Source organism: Salmo trutta, chromosome 34 (genome assembly GCF_901001165.1).
Source record: "Salmo trutta chromosome 34, fSalTru1.1, whole genome shotgun sequence".
Taxonomy (NCBI): Eukaryota; Metazoa; Chordata; class Actinopteri; order Salmoniformes; family Salmonidae; genus Salmo; species Salmo trutta.
The window spans coordinates 8,250,887-8,265,675 of NC_042990.1; the positions used below are offsets into that span (position 1 = coordinate 8,250,887).

Here is a 14,789-nt window from a genome sequence, read left to right on the forward strand (position 1 = left end):
GGTGTTACACTGGTGCAACCAATAGCACCCTATTTTTATTGGTGACAGCAGTGCTTTAGCGTTTGCTGTTCTCCCGCCCCTCACAGCACCGGTATAAAAAGAAATGTGAGATCAAGTTCTTCCCTTTTTCTCCGGTCTAAAGCAGGGATAACCGTAAACCTATCGCAGGTTAGTGCAAAATAACGCTTATTTCAGGATACACTGGTCACTAATGGCTTGTGGTTAAGCTTTACTCAACTGTTCGCTTAAAATTGTGATAATGGCATGGTCATGACTTGTGCCAGCCTAACAAGCAACTCATCTTTAGGCGCATGATTAAGGACCGGTCTAATTGTACTAGAGATGCATGTTTCTAACTGCTCGCTTTCATTTGCCTTCATAAATGGTCATTGGAGTCCACTGCTCGATCCATCAGTCGACCGCATCATGTTTAGTGGGTAACTAGCTACCAGCGAACTATTCGCCTGAAGTTAAACCAGAAGGATAACTAGTGGGTTTGAGTTCGGGTAAGACGTGTGGTTATGGTTAACTCCACAGCTAGGCGGGGTGTATGACTTTGGCTGTGGTAACTAGTGACGACCCAACATGGCCGGCTCGCTAGTCCTCCGATTTAACATGGAGGACGATTTGCGGATAGCACATGGTGCATGAGTCAGTGGTGCCGATGGGCTTCAAAGGCATCAACGTTGTATGCATCTCCTGCTAACATGTTATTTGCATGTGCATTTTGTGTAAATGTATTTGTGCATCGGTAGTTACGTCAGTTTCCTTTCAATCAGTAAATCATAATGGGAAAGGAAAAGATCCACATCAACATCGTGGTCATTGGCCATGTCGACTCGGGCAAGTCCACCACCACCGGCCATCTGATCTACAAATGCGGAGGTATTGACAAGAGAACCATTGAGAAGTTCGAGAAGGAGGCTGCTGAGGTAGGTTTGGGCGCCCTGACATTTCTCGGGATATTTTTTTTTTTGTCTAGCTATGAATAGCGATGTTATAACGGGCGTGGTTACAACTGAAAATCCTTGGAAAGATTGCTTTGACACAAGCGACACCTACTGTACAGAAGTGTGTATCGCTGTCAGTTGTGGCCAGTCATTCTGCAGTAACTAAATGCAAAAAATCCTAAAAATTGTATAATTGAGTCATTTAAATAACTCGTTAAGTCAGGTAAAAAGAGAACTCACTTAAAATGAAGGTATGCAAATTATATGGTTGTTAAACGTATTTGGGCAACAGGAAATTGCAAAAAAAACTTGCTGAACGAGCAGAAGAATATTATCTGATTAGGCAGTCATTTTGTGTTAGTCTGGATTGTGTAAATGACAAAACTGCAAAATTATATGATTTTGTAGTAGGCCTAATTGGGTAGATATGATTTAAAAAATAGTACAGACCTGTGTAGGCAATAGACTTAAGTGAAATAAACGCACACTTGATTCTCTGCTTGTGTAGATGGGCAAAGGCTCTTTCAAGTATGCCTGGGTGCTGGACAAGCTGAAGGCTGAGCGAGAGCGTGGTATCACCATCGACATTTCCCTGTGGAAGTTTGAGACCGCCAAGTACTACGTCACAATCATTGATGCCCCCGGACACAGAGATTTCATCAAGAACATGATCACTGGTACCTCTCAGGTAAAAAGACAAGCTTTAATAACCATTGCTGGTTTCCTGTTTCCTAATTATGAAATGATCAGTAGTGGCATTTTACCATGAAGTTTGAAGTGTGTCATGTCTTTGTCTCAGGCTGATTGCGCTGTGCTTATCGTTGCTGGTGGCGTTGGTGAGTTTGAGGCCGGTATCTCAAAGAACGGGCAGACTCGTGAGCACGCTCTCCTGGCCTACACTCTGGGAGTGAAGCAGCTCATCGTTGGAGTCAACAAGATGGACTCCACAGAACCCCCCTACAGCCAGAAGCGTTTTGAGGAAATCCAGAAGGAGGTCAGCACCTACATCAAGAAGATCGGCTATAACCCTGCCACAGTCGCCTTTGTGCCCATCTCTGGATGGCATGGGGACAACATGCTGGAGGCTAGCCCTAACGTGAGTAGTCCATCCCCACAGTGCACTCCACCGCAGCAGTGTAGTTTTAGGTGGTCATATGCCTAAATGATTAGGGCTGGAATATAGAAGGTAAAGCACTGACAGGTCAGCAAGCCTCATCCTAATTTTGATCCACACAAAAACAGTAACATTTCTTCTGTTTCCCATTGCAGATGGGCTGGTTCAAGGGATGGAAGGTTGAGCGTAAGGAGGGTGGCGCTAACGGTGTGACCCTTCTGGAGGCTCTGGACTCTATCCTGCCCCCCTCCCGCCCCACTGACAAGCCCCTCCGTCTGCCCCTGCAGGACGTCTACAAAATTGGAGGTAAGAAGCAGTCATAGATCAATATGTTTCAATATACTGGTTATTTTCTTTAGACATGAAGAGGTATGGCTCTTGTGGGTAAGTACTTGTTTCCCTTTAGGTATTGGAACAGTGCCCGTGGGCCGTGTGGAGACTGGAACCCTGAAGGCTGGTATGATCGTCACCTTCGCCCCCGCTAACGTCACCACTGAAGTGAAGTCTGTGGAGATGCACCACGAGACCCTGGAATCGGCTATGCCCGGTGACAACGTCGGCTTCAACGTCAAGAACGTGTCCGTCAAGGATATCCGTCGTGGCAACGTGGCTGGAGACAGCAAGAACGACCCTCCAATGGAGGCCGGCAACTTCACCGCTCAGGTGAGAGACGGGACTGATTTTAAATGTAGATTTTGTAAAGATAATAGAAAACACTCATATTTCCAAGTCTACTTTCCTTCATGTCTCGTTTCTGGCCAAACATTTGCACTTTCATTAAACGTTTTCTGAATTCAGTTTACCCACGTTCAAACCCCCTGTCAATGTAGTTCTAGATTCTATCCCATCCTTACCCAACCTTTACCCCAATCCTCAGGTCATCATCCTGAACCACCCGGGCACCATCTCCCAGGGCTATGCCCCCGTGCTGGATTGCCATACCGCTCACATTGCCTGCAAGTTCAGCGAGCTCAAAGAGAAGATCGATCGTCGTTCCGGCAAGAAGCTTGAGGACAACCCCAAGGCCCTGAAGTCTGGAGACGCCGCCATCATCGTCATGGTGCCAGGAAAGCCCATGTGTGTGGAGAGCTTCGCCGCCTACCCTCCCCTCGGTGAGTCACACACCAATTCCTTATGATGACGATTATGGGTCTTATTTATGCAGTGCTATTGAAAAACGGAATGTTACGTGGGGGGGGGGGGTTTATCATCACTGTATAGGACCCATCTGGGTAATGCAGCCGTTTGGTGTTGAAAGAACTCACCACACATTTACTGTTGATTGCTTGTAAGAAGGTGAAGAGATCTTACAAGCCTCAGTACCTTACAACGTCACTTACAAAAACTCTTTAGGAACTACAATGACTTCTGGAATATTCTGACACTCCATTTACTGTAGCAAAACTAATTTAGCCTGTTACACACAAAAAAAAGAATTCAGGCCTGTCCAGTAAACATTTCTCTTTGCTGCTGCATCGTTGCAGGTCGTTTCGCCGTGCGTGACATGAGGCAGACCGTGGCTGTTGGTGTCATCAAGGCCGTCGACAAGAAGGCTGCCAGCACCGGCAAGGTGACCAAGTCCGCCGTTAAGGCCGCCAAAGCTAAATGAATTCCTGCTCCAGACATCCAGCAACAACAAAGCATGTCACCGGCATCCCATCCTGCAGTGTCTCAGAACCTGAGCTCTCTACTCAAGGACTGGCTAATGCTAATAAAAACCCATCGCAAAAATTTTCGCAGGAAAGGAAAGCAAATGTTCGAAGAATAATGCTTTAGGGAAAATGATGATAAAATAAAAAAACATGAACACGAACCGCCAAAAACGCTGCTCTTTCTTGATTCTCATAAAGCCAAAACGCTGAATCAGTTACTGTTGGATACATACTGCTATCTATCATGAAATGATATGTTGTGTTAGAATATTAAAATAAAGTCTGGTTTCTGTTGCTGTGAAACTTTGAGCTAATTGTCAAATTTTGGATTGATTTGCTGAATACACTCCATTGGTTTACAATGTTGGCTACCAACAGAAAATACCAACTTCTTTGGGGAATATTCAATAGATATGATTCACTGCCTCCGTTTTAAGCATTCTCTCCTTTGAGTTCCATCAGAAATGAACGTGAGAAATGTAAGTGCTGTTGATAAACGTGTCTATACTGTTGATTTCTATTTTCAGAGAAGAGTCATTTCTCAATAGGGGAAATAGTACCCCGAATGTCGGCTACTGTCAAGGTAAGGGGTTCCGACAAGAACAAACTAGTTGTGTGGTTTTTATATACAAAAGCTTTCACAAGCCAAGTAGAGCATAACACATCTTCATGGAATGACGTCACACGGGTGAAACCTCTTCCTTACTGTGTCCCTTTCAACGCCACACCTAGAATTCAATTCTGCCATCCATAATCCGCTGCTCCAGAGACGGGGGGAGCAACGGTCTATTATCTTTGAGTGATATGTGACATCACACTTGGGAAATAGGGAATAGTGTCAGGAACCAGAAATACTCGAGCTGAAACAGAGGGGAGCAGTAGTGACGTTTCAATGTCCCCCTGGCGAGATGCAATTTGTGACAACGACTAGGCAATAGCAGGTAAGTCTTAACAACCCCTGTAAAATGTCACAAAGGTTGGTTGAATGATTCTCTAACAGTCAGTCTGGGATTATGAAGAAATGGTCGCAAGCGAAGTTGTCTAGAGTAACATGTAGCCTGGTTTAGGTAAGGTCTAGGAAATCACAGTTACGTTCATTCCTCTGGGCAGGACCTCAGCATTACAGTCATTGTACATTGTGTGTACTGTGCTTAAAATTACATGGAATTTAGTAATATGATCTCTGACACGACGTGGCTATGCACCCACTAAAGACTGAGCAAGGTCGTTTTTGTTGTTGCGCGGTCCCGTCCCATATACTTTCAACCTAAAAGGAAGAGGACATTCAAATTCTACTTACGTAATTCTTGTTTCTCTGAATCGATTGATTTGTGTTTGTGTGCGTGTGTTGATCACAGTGGAAAGATGAACAGAACCACACCTCAGAGGAGATCATCCTCCAGGAGACAGACCTCTGTTCCATCCACACCCTCTATAAAGCCCCAGACAATTCCTCAATCATGGGCCCTCGCCAGGACCTCGTCCACCCCCCGTCGACCTCCAACCTAGCCTGGGCAGAGAGGCAGAGGAGGGTGGGTATCTGGACAGACAAGATGGAGATGGAGGTAGCCCCATCGAGGACTCTCAGACTGGGGCATCGTTGGGTCAGGAGACTGATGGAAACTCCAGTACCCCAGCCACACACAACTCACCCCTCCCTAGGCAGAGACCACACCTGACAGGTAATAGCATGGTCGACCTGCTCGCTTCAATGGTATTGTTGATTGTCCTCATCTGATGTGGGTGTCATTGTATGTCAAAGACGCTAAGACAATCAATCAGTAACATGTTACATTCATTCATCTAGGCAGAATTCATATTCTGAGTTGAGTGAATTTTTGCATCTGCAATGTTTTGGAGGCCTCCCAAGTGGCGCAGCGGTCTAAGGCTCTGCATCGCAGTGCTTGGGGCGTCACTACAGACTCGGGTTTGATCCCAGGCTGTGTTGCAGCCAGCCGCAACCGGGACACCCATGAGGCAGCGCACAATTGGCCCAGTGTTGTTTGTGTTGGGGGGGGGGGGGGGTTTGGCCGACTGGGATGTCCTTGTCGACTAGCGCTCTAGCGACTCCTTGTGGTGGGCCAAGTGCATGCGCGCTGACTTCGGTTGCCAGTTGTACAGTGTTTCCCCCGAAACATTGGTGCGGCTGGCTTCAGGGTTAAGCGAGCAGTGTCAGGAAGCAGTGCGGCTTGGCAAGGTCGTGTTTCGGGGAACGCATGGCTCTCGACCTTCGACTCTCCCGAGTCCGTACGGGAGTTGCAGCGATTGGACAAGACTGTAACTACCAATTGGGTTGAAAAGGGGGTACAAAGTACCAAAAAAAAGATTTGTTTTGGAGATGAACTTCATGTGTGCATAATCCTGTAAAACGGGGTGAAAATTACACCATTCATGCTTCAACACTATGAGTCAGATTCAGAAAACTTTAATGTCCTCAGATGCAATTCATCTTGCAGCAGTCATAAAACATACAACATCTAAAAATGTAAAATAAATCGCAAAGGATATTTACAAACAAATAGGCAGGGCCTTTGCCATATTCTGAATGCTCAACCAGGCTGACCCGAGAGTCTCCCTGTAATATTATCTGTTGCACCTTATCCTTGTACTGGCATCTCACCTTTTTTTTAATCTCTTTCTTCACCTCTCTCTGTGCCTCTTGTACACTTGTTTCTTCTTATTAAGCACCACTTTCAATTCTTTGGTCACCCATGGTTTGTTGTCAGGAAATATGCTCATCTGAGACAGTCCTGCCAATACTTCGATCTGTCCACAGCCCAGAACCCCACACCAGGGTACGAGCTGGCCCGCTGGATCAGGCTTCGGTCACAGGACCTCAAGCTCCGCCAGAGTGGCACATACCTGTATGCCTTTGTATGTTCTTTGATCAGCAGTGCCTGGAAATAGCTGGCATTGGGTTGTGAATAGGAAGCGTCCAAACTCCCCAGCGGTGACCCTTTCCCTGTTGGATGTGGATAATGGGAAAGAGGAACTACTTTCTGTGGATGTGGTGCCCGCCTTGGAAGTGCCCTCCTCACAGAGCTGGCCTCTGGCTGCCCGCGCCGGCCCAGATGTGAACAACTGGCTGGGGAAGAAGACCCGGCGCTCTCTCACCCACCAAACTTGCTTCTTTGTGCCCAAGAAACCACCAGGGCGTAACCTCAGTGAGGCAGCTAAAGGTGTGTGTAACATTATTATTGTTTTTGTGCCAGAGCCATAGATGTATGTGGATAGATTGTGTCATGATTGATACAGTGAATGTGAATGATATTTTTCCTTTTATTGAAAATTATTCCCTTTTATTTGTGGCTGCTTGTCTCCTGCAGAGAGTTGGAGGATTTCCTTTTCTCACATAGAAAAGGAACTAATCAAGACTCATGGGAACAAGAGGACCTGCTGTGAGAGCTCTGCCACCAAGTGCTGCCGGTCATAATTTACTCTACTACAGCATTTACCATCACCTGTGACTCATTTAGCCCTAATACTGAACAAATACCTTTATGTGAAGTCATCAATATCATGAACAAAATCTTTCTTTCTCTCCTCTTCTTTAGTAAGCAGTGGTTTAAGCTCCTCAAGTATCTGATCGAGGGACTGAAGAAACGCTACCCTCAGGAGCTGGAAGCTCTGTGCTCCTACCACGGGAAGACAGTCTTCCTACACACCCTTTCCATCAGGGCCCAGGACTCCCTGTGGACACCCCATCATCTGGCTGCCTGCTTCATGCACCTCCTAGGGGCTCTGGAGGGCCACGCGAGGAGCGGCCTGCTACCCCACTTCTTTGTCCCCACCTCCAACCTCTTCGCCGCACCGACCTTCCCACGCAAAGCTCTGGTGTTTCTGACTGAGGCTCTGGAGGAGCAAAGGAGACAGGGGCTTCCCCTTTTAATGCCCCCGGCTCCTGCCCCACCACTGGCAGTACACTCCCCCAGTAACTCCCAGCCCCAGCCATCCATTGTTGTACAGCAGACTCATGTTATCCAATCTCCTATTATCCAGCCACCCCAAGTTATTGAGGCAAAATTCTTAGTGAAAATGTTCAAAATTTTAGCTTTGATTGTGGCTTTGTTCTGTGTTGTTTGTTACCTCTGCCCATCAGTGGTAGGAAGGTAGCAGAGACAGTCCATCTACAGCAGAGGGCGCTAAAATGTTATGCAGATGTAGAGAATGGTAAACCATTTCTAAACAGATTTTTATTTATCTCTAAATGATGTCTTTGCTCTTAATAAACACAATGAAACATTTAGCCCAAAAGTAACATTTCTGTATTTGTATGTAAATGCTCAATCTATGCAAATGACCAAGAATATAGTAGCTATTCAATGTATTGTTTACTACTTCTGTCCAGTACTCCAATGTACTTCATGACAAACTTTTAAATAAAATATATTATGTATCAATGAAACTCTTGTCCTGCATGTATGATCCTATATGATTTATTATATTGTGTGTGTGTGTGTGTGTGCGTGCGTGTGTGCATGTATAAAATCCTTGTGTGTTACAGTCCTTCTATAACAGAGTTGCTGGTCTGTTTTGAAGTCTGTATTAGGGTAGGACCTTCCATTCGGAAGGAAAGGTGATGGCAATTCATTAAATCAAAGCTAATGTAATGGATGACTAACTGATGGATGTCCTAACTGATTACTTTACAATTTTCCATATTTTTGCTTTAATAAAGATTTTTGAGTTTTTGAATCTAAATATTATTATATACGCCTACTTTAATACTGATAGATACAGTTTTACTGTACTTCATTATTGACTTTGTGCGCTTATGGAACCGTCCTTCAAATTCAATTTGTTACGTAGGGCCCATTTATTCGAACACTTCCCTATAAATATGCTGCGCCGGAAACGTTTCGTCCTCTTCTAGTGAATAAACATGGCGGTAAGTACAGCGTTTACACATAAAATGGCGAGATTTCTCGGTTTACAGTTTAAATCCACAATCATCAGCGTGATATGGCCAAAATCTCAGTGTTTTTATAGCCAGATATGAGTAGGTACATGTGCAGCATTGAAATTAAGTTGTATTACGGCCAAAATATTATGGACCACTGATTTAATTGAAGCATCAGTAAGGGCTAGCGACATAGATGTTGTCGTTGAGGTCTCTCCCCGAAAACATTTCTCAATGCTTTGTTAGTTACCGCGAAATAGGTAACTGGAACGTCCGTATACGAACCGTGCGAAAATATCGTTAACATTCTGTAAGAAGTTGTGACATTTGACTCCGCAACATTTTAATAGCTAACTGTCTATTAGCAGCCGGGGATATGCACAGGCATGTCCGTGTGGCAGGTTTTAGTGGGTAACTTAAGAAGGTAACACCTTGAATCACGTTTTTGAATGGATTTAAGTCTGTCAACACGTATGGCTTTTTGGGAACAGCTTAAAGAGTGACTGTTTTGTCTATTGACCAGGATTTATTAGCTAGTTAACGTTAACAGTAGTTAGCTAGCAGCCAAACTAGCAACATGTTGCTAACTTAACCAGCCTGCATAACAAGCAGCTGATGTATCCAAACAGAAGTGTCATTATTGGCTACATTGTGTAAATGTTAACCTTCCAGCCTTATGATATCTGTATATTTCAACAGGAACAGGGCGAGAAAAAGGAGAACCCCATGCGTGAGCTTCGCATCCGCAAGCTCTGTATGAACATCTGTGTTGGGGAGAGTGGTGACCGACTGACCCGTGCTGCTAAGGTGCTTGAGCAGCTGACAGGCCAGACGCCTGTCTTCTCCAAGGGTAGGTAAACTGTTTTGATTTTGCGCTTTTAATCAGTGGCAGGGTGTTTGACGGCTCGTTAACAGTTAGACTGACACGTTCTATTTGTCAGTGAAGTGTGTTATGCTTACAATTTGTCTGTCGCCCGTCCCCCTCAGCCCGCTACACTGTGCGATCCTTCGGCATCCGCAGAAATGAGAAAATTGCTGTCCACTGTACCGTCCGTGGAGCCAAGGCTGAGGAGATCCTGGAGAAGGGACTCAAGGTGCGCTTTCAATATTACTTATTTATTAGAAACACTACTTTACATTTTTAAGGATGTAGTTTTAATGACCTTGCACATGTCTTAATCGCCATTAATTTGTCAAGGGAATGTTTCTGACACCTTTTAGGTTGGGGCTTAGTGTAGTGTGGTAGCCTCCATAACATTGGCTGCTGTTTGTAGCGTTATTGGATTATGCATACTTTTAGGTCTTCGGGTTGGGCCAGTAAACAAAAGGTAGCTGGTTTGAATCCCAGAGCTGACTATGGGAGGTTTGTCAATGTGCCCTTGAGCAAGACCCTTAAACCCAATTTGCTCTGGAGAAGTCTCTGCTAAATGACATGTTTTGCATTGTATCACTCATGTTCAACCTCAACCAATGGTGTTTTTATCAAGGGTGTGAACTTTGTCCACATGGTTAGGAATGTATTTAGTCATATTGCTTGAAGTTGCTATATGTTGCCCTTACTAATTGGTGTAACGCATCCTTCCAAAGGTGCGTGAGTACGAGTTGCGGAAGAACAACTTCTCCGACACTGGGAACTTCGGCTTTGGCATTCAGGAACACATTGATCTGGGAATCAAGTACGACCCCAGCATCGGTATCTATGGACTGGACTTCTATGTCGTGAGTGGCTTCAAATGCTTTTTAAATGAAGTTTGTTTATACATGGCTGTTGGTATACAATAGTTTTTGCATGCCTTCTAATCTCAACCACCCTCTTTCTCTCCTTTCATTCTGTCAGGTCCTGGGCAGACCTGGTTTCAGCATCGCTGACAAGAAGCAGAAAACCGGTCGCATCGGTTTCAGGCACCGTATCCGCAAAGAGGAGGCTATGCGCTGGTTCCAGCAGAAGGTGAGGCTCAGTTTGAGCTATGATCTGACTGATTATGTTTGGTTTCTCTAAGGGTGGTCAATGGTACCTGCAAATGGCTGGCGCTGTTTTTTTACATGTACATCAGAAAGATGACTGTCTGCAACCCGTAGTTTACCAGTAGGATTCTGTCCCCTATTCCTAGGAGCAGTAATGTTTCAGTCTTTTAAAGCTGCAATATGTCACTTTTTGGCAACCTGACAAAATTCACATAGAAATATGTTAAATCTGTCATTGTCATTGAAAGCAAGTTTGAAGTGGTAGATCTATTTGATCTACAATATTTCTATGCTTCCTGTTGAGTTTATGCAGAATTTATATTTTGTACACCAGCTGAAAATATAATTATTTTTGGTGTCATAGAAAATATATTTCACAGCGGTTTAGATGGTACAATGACTCTTTATGCTATACTTGCTTGTTTTGTTACATTAACTGACATAGGCAAACTATTAGAACTTTAGCAATCAATAAATGGTGAGCTATAACTGCATAGCCTGTCAAACTAGCTTTGAGGTAGGTGTTGCCATTTGGCAGGAATGAAAACTGCAGTCACTGCCTATTTGCTTGTAAGATTGCCAATACCTGCTCTAACGCTATTGGAAGAGAACTGTCAGCTGATACATGTTCAACATTTTTGTAGCAAAGCTATTGGTTGAAGATGATGTACTTAATTTAACATTTTATGTGGATTTTGACAAGTCTGCCACTTCTCCTGATTTGAGTAGACTTCTTTGCTGAGCATTGTAAGCTAATTGTTCTCTTCTTTTTCAGTATGATGGGATCATCCTCCCCGGGAAGTAAAGGATCACCATTGGCTGTGTTCATAACAATAAAATAAAAAAAGAACTGTTTGTTCTGTGATTATTAAGTAATGTTATGCATCCTATGCTGGCTTTATAGTTAAGTGAATCCAGATTTAGTTTAATTGTGCATAAATGGAAATGTATGTTAATGGGGTTACAGTAATGTGTATTAAATTAGAAGAATGGCGCTTGCTATTTTAAAGGGTGCATATTATTTAATCTTAGTGTTGTGGTTGAGAGCATTCTGTATTGCTGTTTTTGCCTCAGAAGTTTCCATTGTAAAATAAGCTATACAGGCAACAATATTTGCTCAGTTCGAGGATGGGAAATATAACTTAATTTGTATTTAATAGAATGAGTTGTAGCAAACATAAGGCAGACGATATTGAAGTTCTACAGCTGCAACATGGAGGGCATCCTGCCTGGTATGGCAACTGTTCAGCCTCTGACTGCAAGGCACGACAGAGTGTAGTGCGTAGGGCCCAGTACATCCCTGGGGCCAAGCTTCCTGCCATCAGGACCTCTACCAGGTGGTGTCAGAAAGGCCCTAAAAATTGTTACAAGTCATAGATTTTTCTCTGCTACTGCACGGCCAGCGGTACAGGAGAGCCAAGTCAAGGTCCAAAGGCCACTTTACCTCTACCTACATGTACACATTACCTTGACTAACATGTGCCCCTGCACATTGACTACCGGTACCCCATGTATATAGCATTGCTACTGTTGAGTTTATTTGAGTAATGAACACATTTTTAACTGCCTTGTTGGTTAATGGCTTGTAATTAAGCATTTGGTGCATGTGACAAATTAGATTTGTATGCATGCAGTACATGGTGGTTCAGTCATCTGCCAAATGATGGCATTATTTGTTACGTAGAATGTTGGTATATTTTGAGTAGCTGAAGTTGGAGGTTGTCTAGTTCAACCCCCTGCAGCCTCGTCACTTCAGAATACCATTTGGAGTAAAAAATAGCTGTTTCCCAATGCTGGCCCTGGGAACCCAAAGGTGCACCTTTTTTTGCCCTAGCCTGAGTCCACTAAAGGTTGAAGTGAGTTGTTGCTAGGGCAAAAACTAAAATATGCACACTTCAGCATCCCCAGGACCAGCATTTGCAAACACTGGTTTCCAATGGTTTATGTCACTTAATCTGAGTTTACCATGGTTTTCTAGCTAAATATGACAAAATGGACATTTCCTGGTGTGGCAGCTTGTGTATACATTACCTGTGAGGGTTGACGTTAATTTAAATGAGACAATCACCATTTAGATCCGATTGGTTTTATTCAGTGAAACCCCAGGGTTAGAGCCTCTCACCTCTGGACACACAGGCAACACACTTTTCCCCCCCGTGCCAGCCTCAGCTCACCCCGGTAAGAGCAAAATACAGGGATTTCTCCATTCAAATTAGCCTCATTAACATCAAATTGTAATGGTTGAGTCATCAGCCACAAGCCCTCGGTCTGCCTTGGCAGGCAGGTCTTCCCATCTTTAGGAGTATCACCTGGCTGAGGAGGACACTGATCAAACACGTGAGCAGGAGCTGAAATCCATGGCCTAACTACAAAACATGACCTGAACCAAATCTCTAAAAAGAAACCAATTTAATTTCCAAATCGTACTACTGAAGTCTGGCTAATATTACCAAAAAGGTCTGCTTTGTTGTTTTATGTTGGATGTCTTTGGTAGGTGGGAATTCTGAGACCTATGAATCTGTCTGGGTCATAGTTTGCCAGGCCATGGTCTTGCTCATACATTCTCTACCTGTTTTAGTCTGGATGACATTGTAAAGTTACTTTGACCTGTAAAGTTGTCTCCAGCAGTCATTGCAACTCTTGTATTACATTGCACTTAAAAAAACATGTTTAAATACTGTTTAACTTTTCTTTTATTGAGCTAAACTACTTAAGACAAATATTTTAATGGGAAGAATTTGTAAAGTTTTGCTGAAAATTGTATTGCAATATTTGTCAAAAGCTTGTATGTCTCCATTTCTAACACACATTCACTCTAGTATGTACATTTGCACGCACATACACACAAACACATTTGCATAATCATATCACAGTTCCACCTTGCTAACTGCAATACATATTTTACATGTACCGCAAATGGATTGTCATTTTCACATTCATCAACCATAGGTTGATACCTTCGGAAAGTATTCAGACCCCCCCCCATTTTCTAAAATAGATTAAATAAAAAATCCTCAGAAATCTACACACAATACCCCATAATTACAAAGTGATAACAGGTTTTTAGAAATTTTAGCAAATGTATTAAACCTATAAAACAGATACCTTATTTACATAAGTATTCAGACCCTTTGCAAGGAGACTCGGGAGCTCAGGTGCATCCTGTTTCCATTGACCATCCTTGATGTTTCTATAACTTCATTGGAGTACACCTGTGATAAATTAAATTGATTGGACATGATTTGGAAAGGCACACACCTGTCCATACAAGGTCCCACAGTTGACAGCGCAAGTCGGAGCAAAAACCAAGCCATGAGGTCGAAGGAATTGTCTGTAGAGCTCCGAGACAGGATTGTGTCGAGGCACAGAACTGGGGGAAGGGTACCAAAAAATGTCTGCTGCATTGAAGGTCCCCAAGAACACAGTGGCCTCCATCATTTTTAAATGGAAGACGATTGGAACCAGCAAGAGTCGTCCTAGAGCTGGGCGCCAGGCCAAACTGAGCAATAGGGGGAGAAGGGCCTTGGTCAGGGAAGTGACCAAGAACCCGATGGTCACCCTGACAGAGATCTAGTTCCTCTGTAGAGATGGGAGAACCTTCCAGAAGGACAACCATCGTTGCGGCACTCCACCAATCAGGCCATTATGGTAGAGTGGCTCCTCCTTAGTAAAAGTCACATGACAGCACGCTTGGAGTTTGCCAAAAGGCACCTAAAGACTCTCAGACCATGAGAAACAAAATAATCTGGTCTGATGAAACCAAGATTGAACTATTTGGCCTGAATGCCAAGCGTCACTTCTGGAGGAAACCTGACACCATTCCTACGGTGAAGCATGGTGGTGGCAGCATCATACTGTATAGGGATGTTTTTCAGCGGCAGGGACTGGGACACTAGTCAGGATCGAGGCAAAGATGAACGGAGCAAAGTACAGAGAGATCCTTGATGAAAACCTGCTCCAGAGCACTCAAGACTCAGACTGAGGTAAAGGTTCACCTTCCAACAGGACAATGACCCTAAGCACACAGCCAAGACAACGCAGGAGTGGCTTAGGGACAAGTCTCTGAATGTCCTTGAGTGGCCCAGCCAGAGCCTGGACTTGAACCCGATCGAGACCTGAAAATAGCTGTGCAGCAACGCTCCCCATCCAACCTGACAGAGCTTAAGAGGATCTGCAAAGAAGAAGTGGAGAAAATCCCCAAATACAGG

General features: G+C 44.1%; 2 protein-coding genes across 2 annotated transcripts; both read left to right on the forward strand.

The window, feature by feature from the left end:
• The first annotated feature begins 29 nt into the window (after positions 1-29).
• LOC115173452 (elongation factor 1-alpha) lies at positions 30-4,019 on the forward strand. Its single transcript, XM_029731526.1, has 8 exons — positions 30-168; positions 780-932; positions 1,459-1,638; positions 1,750-2,046; positions 2,220-2,370; positions 2,471-2,727; positions 2,942-3,176; positions 3,549-4,019. The coding sequence occupies exons 2-8, from the start codon at positions 789-791 to the stop codon at positions 3,671-3,673; spliced, it is 1,389 nt and encodes a 462-aa protein (XP_029587386.1). The 5' UTR covers positions 30-168; positions 780-788; the 3' UTR covers positions 3,674-4,019.
• A 4,562-nt stretch (positions 4,020-8,581) lies between these two features.
• On the forward strand, positions 8,582-11,431 carry rpl11 (ribosomal protein L11). Its single transcript, XM_029731528.1, has 6 exons — positions 8,582-8,604; positions 9,316-9,466; positions 9,604-9,710; positions 10,204-10,335; positions 10,454-10,564; positions 11,357-11,431. Exons 1-6 carry the CDS (start codon positions 8,599-8,601, stop codon positions 11,384-11,386), a joined length of 537 nt encoding a protein of 178 aa, XP_029587388.1. The 5' UTR covers positions 8,582-8,598; the 3' UTR covers positions 11,387-11,431.
• Positions 11,432-14,789: the final 3,358 nt, after the last annotated feature.